The sequence below is a fragment of the Siniperca chuatsi genome, linkage group LG22 (genome assembly GCF_020085105.1).
Source record: "Siniperca chuatsi isolate FFG_IHB_CAS linkage group LG22, ASM2008510v1, whole genome shotgun sequence".
NCBI lineage: Eukaryota > Metazoa > Chordata > Actinopteri > Centrarchiformes > Sinipercidae > Siniperca > Siniperca chuatsi.
In genome coordinates, this window is record NC_058063.1 from 3,703,846 (window position 1) to 3,716,457 (window position 12,612).

The 12,612-nt window shown below is 40.6% G+C and overlaps 1 protein-coding gene across 17 annotated transcripts in view; it reads right to left on the bottom strand.

Moving 5' to 3' along the window:
• camk2d1 (calcium/calmodulin-dependent protein kinase (CaM kinase) II delta 1) overlaps positions 1-12,612 on the bottom strand; it is a 110,942-nt gene that overhangs the window by 14,005 nt on the left and 84,325 nt on the right. For 4 of the 17 annotated variants that reach the window (XM_044183252.1, XM_044183249.1, XM_044183250.1 and 1 more), the window contains exons 13-16: positions 12,494-12,534; positions 8,899-8,958; positions 6,280-6,324; positions 3,878-3,926 (exon numbers count right to left, since the gene is read on the bottom strand). In XM_044183252.1, the coding sequence (XP_044039187.1) occupies positions 3,878-3,926; positions 6,280-6,324; positions 8,899-8,958; positions 12,494-12,534 (195 nt within the window). The remainder of the gene's footprint in view (positions 1-3,877; positions 3,927-6,279; positions 6,325-8,898; positions 8,959-12,493; positions 12,535-12,612) is intronic. The other 13 variants (XM_044183262.1, XM_044183260.1, XM_044183263.1 and 10 more) reach the window with 5 other exon arrangements.

Here is a 12,612-nt window from a genome sequence, read left to right on the forward strand (position 1 = left end):
TCCAAAGGAGGGGAAGCTTGCAGTTTCTTCCTAAGGACTGGGAAATGGACTTACACTGGGAGTCGGTGGGGCCCAGGCTGGGCAGGGGCACCCCATGCTGGCGGCAGGGTCCCTGCGTGGGGGTCTGATGGGGGCCGCAGTGGCATGTGGTGAGATGGTCAGAGAAAAAGACCAGAAAGGAAGATGTGAAGAAGAGGAGCAGGTAGGCAGCCACCAGTGCCCACAGGATGTACTGGCAGCACTCCTCACCACTGGGCCAAACGCTAGGAGAGCACCAGCAGCAGGAGGAGGAGGAGGAGGAGGAGGAGGAGGGGGAGGAAGGCCGGTAAGAGGTGGAGTGGTCTAAGTGCTTCAGGTGGTAGATTTGGGGACTTGGGGGGGGAGAGTGTGCTGAGATGAAACAGGGGGTACAGAGGAAGACAAAAGAATGGATGGATGGAAGGAAATGTAGATTGGCATGGTGGACGTAGCAGGAATGAGAGGAAAACATGAAATGAAGAATAAATGAAAAGCATGCAGGAAATGGCAGTTTGTTCAAAGCCCTCAATTCTTCCACCAGCTGAGAACAAATCAGTTTGGACAGAGCATGTGAAAATGTTCCGGGGTGAGAAGGTGAATAAACACAATAATGTAAGAGTCTTTCCTCAGGTAGAAGATAATGCAGGAGTATGAGCGTCACAGATAACTAAAGAAACGGTCTGGGAAAGATCAATATCATTTCTGTGTCCTCGTGTGTACACGAGTATGTCTAAACTGTAGGTATGGGATGCATTTAGAAAGCATAGCTCAAAGACTCACAACTTTAAAGGTGATACACATGGCAATGTTTGGCTCCATTCGCTACCACTACCATTATGGCAATATTAATACATTTTTTAATTCGTTCTTTTTTGGCCGCTTGGGGAGAGAGGACTTTTCTGACCTTCCAACGTCCAACATTCACTCTCCTTTTAGCTCTGTTTTTGGTCTCCACCAACTCCTGCGAATCTGGCTGTTTAGCTACGAAACACTCCACTATGCTAGTCACTAACTTTGTTGATCTCTTATTGGATGCTGGGTGCATGTGTGCACAGTGGGGTTTTCCACTAAAAAAAGCTGCCACGGTTGAAGAGAGGCGTGAGATTGAACCTCAACAGTAAAGTTGCAGGCTGTAAAACCCGAAAGAGGCTAAAAATCTCCATAACGCTGAGAGGAGCTGCAGAGTCAATTTGATCTATTGCTAATATAAAACATAATGATTACTGCAGCTTTAAAGTGCTAATTGTATTTCTTAATCTAATTTCTTTTTAACCTCTTTTAATGTTTTTTTTTTATTTTCAGCCCACAAACTCTGCTCTCATCAGCCTTGTTTCCAGCAGCAGCAGCAGCAGCAGCTGTTTCCAGTATAAAAGCTCTGTTAAACCAGCTGTACACTCCCTGCCCAGCAGCAAACAGCAGACAAAGTTAGCTACTCTGATGGAGAGTCAGACATCTAAAAGCTAAAGAGCCAGATATGTTTCTCAGGAGTTGGTGGAGACCAAACCAGAGCTAACAGGAGTGTGAATATTGGACTCACATTCAGCAGGTGGACACAAACATGACCCCAGTTGAATGCTAATGGTCTGTGGGTGTGTAAATATAGAACTGCTTGCTAACACGTTAGCTATAACATCTCCAACACTATAACGGACGGTGTGTTTTCAGCTTGCTGTGGGGTTCATTTTCCTCCAAGCAGCCAAAAAAAAAAAAAAAAAAAAAAAAAAAAAAATTTATAAAGCTTTAACCCAAGCCACCAAACAAAAGAAATACTGGCCACTTCACTAAATCCATTTAATGTAGAGGAAATTAGACACCTAAACAGGAACGCCATCAACCATCCATCATTCACATCGGTGGAAATGAGTCACATTCAAGAAATAGGAAATACTAGTTGTCCTTTTATCTTTCCACTTCCTGCCACAGACAGCTTCTCCACAAAGGGTCCACTGCTGAAATCACAAAACATGTCATGACGAAAATCCTCCGCTCATTTCATAAAGAATTCTAAGCCTCTGTGTAGGCTGAGGCTCTGATTGGGGCCACAAACGCAAGACAGAGGAACAGCTGTATTGCAGGATATTATAAAAGAATAATAGCAGAAAGAAATGATGAGGGGAAAAATCTCCTAACTCATAAGCAGAGCAGTGTAGAGCAATGTCAAAGCTTGGCTGAATAAGATAACTGGAGCATTGTGTAATGACGACCCTATCAGCCATAACTAACAATGGAGGCCATTATAAAAGGACAGTACTACGCCCTTAATGGGCCTGTGTATGTACTGGAAGTATGGAAGCACATATGCTGACACACACACACACACACACACACACACACACACCAGGAAAAGTTGAATGCAAGGAGCCTCAGGAAATCAGAAAATGCTTTTATGACAAAGAATAAATACTTCTACAAAATGTTAAAAATGTAGAAAGATTCAAATCTCATTTGTCTGACAGATTCTCTATTCTATCAAAGGTCACTACTGCAGTGAACAACCGTAAAACACCGGCAGAAAGACACACTATCACAAATCAATTCCACTCTTTGGACAATTAGAACAAATATTCACTCCACTGAACTCAAGCACAAAGGTCCCTCCCCGTCTCTCTTTGTTTTACTACAGCCTTTGAACTGCGGGGTATCAGCTGTCTGTCTGCTCATACTCCGCAGAATACTTCCACTTTGTGGCCACGTCCCATAGTTGGTTGAGATTACAGCCAACTACAGGAGTCCTAAACTCTGCCTCAAGTATATTTTGAGTCCATGCCTTGCCATTAAATTGTAACATGAATAGTAATGAGTGGAGACTTGTGCACTATAGAGATATAGACTTTTCAGCACTGACCTTACCTTATGCCTGATTATCTAGTTGTAGTATATACATAAATAAAGGCCTGCATGTAGACACTTGTTGTATCTGGCAATACAGCCACTGTTATTTGTCGGCTTACACTGCCTGTGAAAAGTGGTCCTAGTAAAGCGTCCAAAGGTTTCCAGAACGCCGTTTATTGTCTTTACATTCAAAAGCAAGTTTAAGTTGAGGCTAAATTACCAACCGAGCAAAGTGGGCAAATGTCCCAGACCCTCAGGGGCCCCGAAGGCCCCGTATTTATTGTTTGTCAGTTGGCTTGAGGTAGTTTGAACAGATTTTCAAGTAGCATTTCAAAAGCCCCACCTGCACCTCTACTTTCACCCCTCCTGTGCTGAGCTCGGTGATTCCTTGTGGGGGGAGATGAGGTCAGAGCCTAGACACCAAATATTAACACTGTATATATTCTACATTTATATAATAATCCATTTCACATGGTTTGGCTGACTGAAAAAACTGTCCAACCAAACAGACAGGGGGTCAGTAGGGGCCACAACAAAGTTTTGCCCCGGAGCCTCCTAGCAGGTTAATTCAGTTAAATTTTATTCATATATCGCCAATTCATAACAGAAGTTATCTCATTGCCCTTTTCCTACAGAGCAGGTCTAGACTGAACTCCGTTAACCCAGCCATCATTTTGTGTCACCTCCACGCTCTGAGTCTGCACCCCCCCCCCGCGCTGAGCCATGGTTTCAGTACATGATACTGGGACAGCCATGACATGCAAAATGAAGCAAAATGGACCATGAGAAATGAACAATCAATACAACATGCAACACATTCGTGCAATAGACACAACGAGTAACAGGGTGCTGTGAAAAACATCGTTAGCCCAAAGCTAATAATGACGTGAGCCTGTGCACCCGAAGGTGACCTTAAACTGTGATGTAAAAACTTCATACGCAGCACTTGTTTATAAGGTATGAGGTGCTTGGGAGTCGTCCTGCTAACAGAAGAGCAGTGTGTATCCGTTAGTCTGAACCTCCCTACCTCTCACATCCTCGTCCTCGATGGTAGTGTTGGCACTCTCGCTGGACTCCTGTGAAACGACAAATAAAAGACACGAGTATAACCAGCCTGGCATTAAAGCACAAACAAGCTGAGGACAGACATTTGAGTTCGACTGAGATCAGTATGCTCAGCGTTCGTTCACTACAGGCCATTTTATCGTCATCTACTTTAGCACCCGTTACAGCCTTATTCTGGATTAGACTTTTGATACAATCTCATTGTAACCCGTCCCAGAAATGAATTGATGAGATCTGGGAACATGGTGACATCACTACAGTGAAGTCTGATTGGGTTAGACATAAGCAGTCAGATGATCAGACAGTTTATCCAGATGATCTAAACCAGTGGTTGTACAGTACGTGTTCGTGCGATCAGTTAGTATGTTTACATGTTGTGAAAAGAGTGACTTTTCCCCTTTCAGATTGTTTCATTTCAATACTTTTTTAGAGGCCTGAAATCATTCAGTAATTAATAAGAAAAAAGCATAGATTTGAAGAAAGCCTGACTATCCCTTTAAACATTTTACGACCCCTCAGATTTATCTATTTAACCTGATGGTTGTGACCCACTGATCTAAACCACTTGTTTTTCAAGCAGAAAGTGAATGTTAATATAATATAAATATAAATATAATTCCTCACTGCACAGGAAAACTGTGAGCACTACAGCCCGACTCATACTGGAATTTGAAGGCTGATACTGATATAGATTTGGGACAGTAAAAAAATGTGATAATGGTTATATATTAGCTAATATAGAACTATATATAGCCATGTTTTTTCATATATATATATATATATATATATATATATATATATATATATATATATATATATATACAGCATAAAGCGTAAACAAACACTTCTGATAAGGACTGCTTAATTTGGCGGTTAAAGAATTGTGACCAAGATACATACTGAGCGAGACTCAGTATGTAAAAACTCTGATTGGTGTATACATATATGTCAGACAAGAATATCAGATGGTCAATTCACTGGTCTGGCTCTGGTGAGTAAAGCCACAATAAGACGGTGTAGTCCCTCATTCGTCCAGGAGTGTTCTATCGTAGAAAAGGTTTCAGTCGTAGTCATCTGGACACTGTTTTCAGAAATTTCCAGTTCCCGTCCAAATTTTTCACAATTGAGAATGACTTCCGGATGGGAGCCGAAACGTCTTGATTCTGAAAACAGTGTCCAGATGACTACGACTGAAACCTTTTCTACGATAAAGCCACAATAAGTATATCAGGTTAACGTTGAAGCAGGCAGTCAGTCTGTAAACTGTGACGGATGTTTATAACGGACAGTTTGGGCTAGAATCGTACTTTTTGCCTTCATTTGCCTTCCAAATAAGTTCGGCCAACCTGAGGGTTTGTCGACAAACTGTCTGATTGCTTAAGTGCTCATGTTTCTTAAACCGTCTTGACTTCTTTTTAGAGATGTCAACATTTTCGCAAATTATTACCAATAGGAATGGTGGCCAAAAGTAAACAGAATTATCCTTTATACGAAAACTGCACTTTACCCATAAAACATACATACATTCTTCCTTTTCGTCCCTTTGTTAAATAAGAAATATCTCATGAAACATTACTTTTACAGTGGTCCTATAATTGCTTGCGGATGAACAAATATCTGATTTAACAAAACACAAAAAGACAGAATTGATACAAGTGGTGAATTAAGCAAACAGCCGCGCACTCTCTTCACATTTGATTTGACATAACACTCGCATACTCTATGCTACACTATGAGCTACAGCACCATCATGTCACTGCACAAAGCAAAATATACCATGCACGTGTTCCCACACTGTCATCTGCTGGATTACACATGATAACGTAGATCCACATATCTGCAAAGGCAAATCACCAAGACACGGTTGATGGACTCATGGCTATTCTGTTAAGGATATGGCTTGGAACAGCTTTGGCGTCCATGGTACTGCATGGTCTTTATTCTGTTCCAACAGCATGCATAATCCCTTTGTCACACAACTGTAAAAGTGACTATGATGTTACAATGACAATGGTAGCACATGCTCTTCAAAAGGTTTAAACACTGGCATGTAAGATGACAAACTCATTGTTATGTTCAGATCTTACATGATATCAATTGCATCAATATCCAGAATAGTAAGTAATACACCAAACTGTACACATACATGACCAATGTTAAGTCAAATAATGCCATGCAACAGTTTACAACAGCATGCAATATTTTACAAATCCATAGTTTCTTGTCTTATCGCGACACGTTGAGCGTCAATAACATCCAATGGCACACCAACATCATCAGAAGCAACATTAAGGCTCTACTCTAAATGGCGCACACGTCAGCAGCAAACTACAGCTTCAGACTAGCATCTGATCAGCTGTATACCTTGTTTCCATCAGCTGGGTTGTGGATAACAGTGGTTTGAGGCTCCTGATTTGAGAGGACCAACAGTAGGAAGAGAGGTTGGTGCAGAACAAAAGTGAGTTAGGAAGAACGATTGACAGAGAAGTATTTTTTCAAGAAAGGAAAAATAAAAAGAAAAGTGGTAAAGGAAGTAGGGGGGAAATTGACATAATTGCTATTTGGGGGAAACAGAAATGCTAGAAAAACAGACTAACTACAGCGTCCTGCAACACTATATAGACAGATGGGATGGGATGACAATGGAAGTCGTGACAATTCCCTGAACATCAAGTAAAGTATATAAAGTCTTTCACCACAGATGATCAAGTTTTACCCAACACTGATGGCAAGATGACAATAACTGACATTAAACACGTCTATCTGCCTTTCCTGGCAAACAGCTGTAGAATACAGCTAAAACATCCAGGAAAGGCAGACATTTGACCAATCACACACAACTGTACAGATACATCAAACATATACCTGTATTACTCTAAAAAGAATAAAGAAATCTTCAAAACCGGATATGACAGAGGTAACAGCAGTAAATTGTCGGGTTGGATTTCCCACTCACACGTACAGTACATGCTATTGCAAAACTGTTTGCTGTACACTGATGCTGTATCACTGTGTCCCAGCTGACATGTGTTACATGATGTAACTTTGACTGAAACCCCTACAGGGCCAGGCTGGGCTATCTGCAGGTGAACACTCACAGGATGATCATGTTTTCTGACAGAAGTACACGGTCCCTAGTCCACGGTCCCTAGTCCACGGTCCCTAGTCCACCTCAGGATAATGCTACTGTTGCCATTGCTGGATTTGTGCTGTAGGTGTGCATGGCTACAGTGCACTGACTGTTCTAGTGTTACAGAAGCGAAGGCGAAGACACTTTTGGGGATGTCCAGGCTTCTGGAAGTAGAAATCTCAAACATTTTTGCATACACATTGTTGGGACTTCTAAGGTTTGGATGGCCGTGGAACTCTCCCGGTTGAATTATCAGTAAAAGAAATGGCATCCGTGTCAGAAAATATCTTTGAGTTTTAGGTTTGTACATTTGGACTTTTTATCAGAGGAATAGTTCAACATTTTGAGAAATAAACTGATTTGCTTTTGTTCCGAGAGTGAAATGAGAAGATTGATATCAATCTCATGTCTGTGTGTTTACGGAGCTCGAGTCAGGGCATGGTTAACCTAGCTTAGCATAAAGACTGGAGCTAGCCTGGCTCTGTCCAAAGTAAAAAAAAAATCAATCTATCTATCTATCTATCTATCTATCTATCTATCTATCTATCTATCTATCTATCTATCTATCTATCTATATATATATATATATATATATATATATATCTCAATACCTCTAAAATTGACTAATTAACATGTACCCTGTTTGCTTAATCTGTAAACAAACTGATATGTAAAAATGACAAGTTGTGGTATTATGGGGAGTGTTGTTAGTCAAGAAATAGTTCCCACATATAACTCCCCCTAAAATCACAACTTGGAGTTTTTACATTTCAGTGTTGGGATAGATTAAACAAAACAAGATACACTGTGTTAGTTAGTCAGCTTTAGAGACACAGGTGGGGCATTTCTGAACTTTGAAGAGATCCAGGCTAGCTGTTTCCCCCTGCTTTGTGTCTTATGCTAGCTGGGCTAACCAAGTTCTCACTCCAGCTCAATACTTAATACACAGACATGAGATTGATGCCAATCTTCTCTCCAACAGTAACTCTCGGAATGATTAACTATCACGTTAAGGAGAGAAGTCAACTACGACTTTCTTGCAGTTAAAAACATCCCATTATTAAGCTTAAAAGTTTGTTGCGTGCGATGCTAACAATGAGCCGAAGGTTAAGATTTTGCTTTTTAGAAACCTGATGAACAATTCACTTGTGGATTCTGGGTCAATTGTGGATGAATAAGCAAGTATGGTGTGGTGTTTTTTGTTCCCATTAGCAACAATGCTCTGATTCAAATCTCTGTCTGGCTGATACTCATGGGTACCGTAGTTTTCAGAGCTATTTGGGATACCTAACAGACAGAAAAAACGTGACTTCTCAGAAATGAAGCATAACATAAACCTGTAATATTACTGATTTATCCAGAAGACTCAGTGTTTCTACTTTAAAGAATATTGAGGTTATTATTAAAAATAAAATAAAATAGGTGTTTACAGTGGCGAACTCAACTTAACAGCAAACCAGTGTTGTCTCCAGTTTGGTTGACAACAAAGGCTTTAAAACCTGTGGCGACAGTATATTAGCCACAGCTGACATGCAATGGCCCCAGTGTTGCCATTACAGCCATCATCAACAACAAAGGAAAATGTAGCCCATGTACAGCAATTTGGCAATGCAATAAAGCAACCCAGAAGTGCGTGTGGACAGCTCATGTTACACAACCACTAAAGACATTTGTGGTTCTTAAGCTTTATGGAAAAAAGCAAATCACCATCGACACTAAAGTGAGAAAGGCGTGGAGTTAAACAGAGCTGCATAATCAGGACAAATGCTACTGAAAGTGTGGACAGATAGATAGTTAGACTGAGACAGACAGTCATGCAAACATGCAGGCAGCAAGGCAGGCAGACAGTGTACCAGAGAAGGAGTGGGGACAGGCTCTTTGGGGCTGGTGACCACATTAGCCTTGTTGTTGATCTGGAGGGACAGAGTAGACAGACAGGTAGACAGACGGGACAGGGCAGAAGTGACAAGGCTTAGTGTTCAAACAATTGCTCTTCAAGCAGCTGCTGTGGAGGGAAAAGTGGAACATTGTGCTCAGGAGTTGCTGTCAAGAACAGTGTCAGTGGGGCCACCAAAGGCATTAGGATTCGTCATCTGGGAACCATAAATGTCTGTATGTACCAAATTTGGTGCCACTCCATCTAATAGATGTGAAGATGTTTCACTGGACAAGTGAAAACTTTGACCTGCTGGTGGCGCTAAATGAAAAGTAGGTGATCATAAAAATCATTAGGATTCATCGTTAAGGGATCACAAATGTCTGTACCAAATTACATGGGAATCCAGCCAATAGTTACTGAGATATTTCAGTCTGGACCAAAGTGGTGGACTGATTTCCATCCCTAAATCCATGCTGCTACAGCATGGCTAAAAAGTGGGTTTGTCACAGTCATCGACTAGACCTCTGTCATTAGGCATTCATCAGTCTCTCTCTCTTGTTTCATTGATGCCATCACTATCTGTGACACTCCCCGCTGCTTATTAGAGAGTTGATGATGGTTGGTTAATATTTCAATCACTGGTTAATGCTCCTCTTTGAGATGGAAAAATAGAATTAGAAATACGAGTAGGCTACAGGTTATCCTACGTCGTGCCGTACAGTATTTTATTTAAATAACTTCACTAAATGTTAAATGATTTCCTGTGTTTCATCATTACTTGTATGTGACAATTAATTTAAAAGATGCCAAATATGGTAAAACTACGTTGTTTTTTAAAGAGTGTTTCTCAACTTTATCCAAAGACAGGTGTTACAAAGGGGCGTCTTGTAATCAGAGTCATTTCTATTCAGGCCAGAACAGTACATTGTAACATCCTTTAACATGCTATCATTTGGAAAGTAACCATGGTACCATAACCCATTTTTCCATTTTGTGCAAGCAAAACTTGGCGCAAAATCACAGGTCATTTGGTTCAAACATGCCAGCAAGCTGTGGTGACTCCCGGCCCTTTGTTCCTTTCACTTCTGGAGAAAAGATAACTGAACTGTTATAATATATTGTATAACTTCTTCTGTATCTGCAGGAGTTTCAGTAGAGTTTCTGACAGCTGAGTGAGTCATGGTGCACTGTAAAATTATGAAGAAATTACATGCAGTCAGATTTGGATATAATCCATTTGATACGATGTGGAAAGAGTCCTGCAAAAAATTAATACATAAAACTAGAGATTGCAATTTCTGTAAGGTTTATGCTAGGGACGCACAACATGACTCGTTACTTGAGCCACAATATTTAATGACAATTGATTTTCCAGTTTATACAGGGTTGGTGATTTTTACAAAGATGCTCTTGCAAAGTGTAACTTCTGGACTTCAGACTCCAATTCATATATCTGTGTTAAACCCATTAAGGGGCTGTGAGAATGATACAGATGCTGCATTGTTCAGTCATGCAGTGCCTCCCCAACCTTAAGCAGCATTGAGGTGGAATTTAAATACAAGGGATTTTCTACTGCTAACTACCCACTGCAGGTGTCAGTCTGGCTAACAAGCAGCAGCAAGCTCAGGCCTACCCTCAAATGTTCTGTACTGTCCGTCTTCCTTTTCTGCATTGAGCAGCCACAACAGAACACAGCAAGAGAGAAAATGAAGCTCTGCCTGACTGTACAACCCAAACTCTCTCTCTCTCTCTCACACACACACACACACACACACACACACACACACACACACGCTATCTGGTATAATGCACCCAGTGCAGCGCAGTCTTATGTAGAGGCTCATTTGCCATAAAAACATGAACAAAGTGACAATATGTAATCAGATCAGCCTTTCCTAATGACATTAAATAAACGATCAATATCAACCCACAAAAGCATTTAAGTGTCTTTAGTACTAGCTGAAAGTATACGGTAGTGATTATAACCCATATTCAGTTAAAGACATTTTTCAATGTACATTTGCTCATTAGCTGGTGTGACAGCACTTTCCTGGGAGAAATTCTCCATCATACCATCTGCATCAAGTCACACTAATGAAAGCAGTAACAGTAGTTTGTTTGGATTAAAAAAGTGATGTGGCTAGGTAGCATGAGAAATAGTAATTATCGCGATTGAAAAGACAAATAAAGGACTGCCACCAGCAGGAGCTCATCAACAGAAAAGGAAACAATCATTCAGGCTTGATTAAAAGGGAAGTGTGTTTAAAGGGAAATGCCTCAGAGCTAAAATGAGCATGAGCCTTCGAAAGAGAAGCACTTCAAGATGAGGCAGTGGCACTCAGAGGATTGTAGATGTCAAATAAAATGATTAGAAGTTACCCCCAACTCTGCAGCTCTACTGAGCTTTTTAGCCTTTTTTCGCTCATTGTTTTTGTTGTACAGCATATTGACCGAATAGTTTAGTCTCACAGCTCTCATCAACCTTGCTCTGATAAATTAACGGCAATCTGTCCGGCACCAAACAGCAGATACACAAAGTTAGCGACTAGCTGATGAACATAGTCGAGCATTAGGCAGCTAAAGAGCCAGATACCTATGGAGTCAGATCAGTCTCAATATTAATGAATGCACACAGAAGGATTCACAAATGTATTTAAGGATTTATATATAAATTACTCTCTCCACAACCTTTTTTCCATGCACACAAAAATACTTATTGTTGTATATAAATGTAAAACAAATCCCCAAATTAAAAAAATAAGGTTCACAAATGTATTTCTGATGCACACACAAATTTTTCTTGTTTTAAATGAATGTAACAGAAATCCACAAATATATGTATTTAAAAGTATTTGCAAATTTCATCCAAAACATATTTGGATGTTGTTACATTTATATACAAACCGTTGAACCTGCATTTACAAACTGCTTGTCATGTGTGAACTTCACTACATTTGTGTGTGGTGCTTTGAGACTCCCCTGCCGCGGCTCGATTCGCAAATGCAAATTTTTTTCAACAGGGAATTATCTGTAGCCAGTGAGATAGCTCCTTCAGCTTCAGCCATCATGTAAGCGTAGCGCAGGGTTGAAGCACATACCCACACTTTCCTTGGTGGTGTCAATAGACGATTTTCATCATATGACGGCTGAGTGGAGAATAGCAGGGAGACGAAGCCTATCTTCCACCCTCGAATCATAATTTAATCATCAGTTATTAGTTTCCAACTGTTTCCTCAGCTCAGACAACAGATGTTCCTCCTTCTCTCACACAGATTGACAATGCAGAGGGGGATAATTATTGGGAAATATCTGTCTCACCCACTTGGGAAAGATTAGTTTCACTGAGGCAACTTGAGCTCCTATTTTTACCAAAGCAGTAGTATTGCTGGAGTTCATTGACAATGCTACATTATTCGAAGAACAACACTTAAACATGAGCTGAAACCTGCTGAGGTGCAATGTGATATGCAGTACCGTAGTATGTAAAACAGTAGTAAAGAACATGTAAGCTTTCTGTATAAGAGACGAAGACAGGGAAGTGTTAAGAGTGACGGGCAAGCTGAACTTACTTTGACACCATCTGGTTTTTTGTTCAGCAGGCTCTTGGCTGCTGTTGAGAAAAAGATAACAATGCAAGGAAATCAGTGGGCAGCTGGAATTAACACGTACACACAAGCTCTATTCAAGG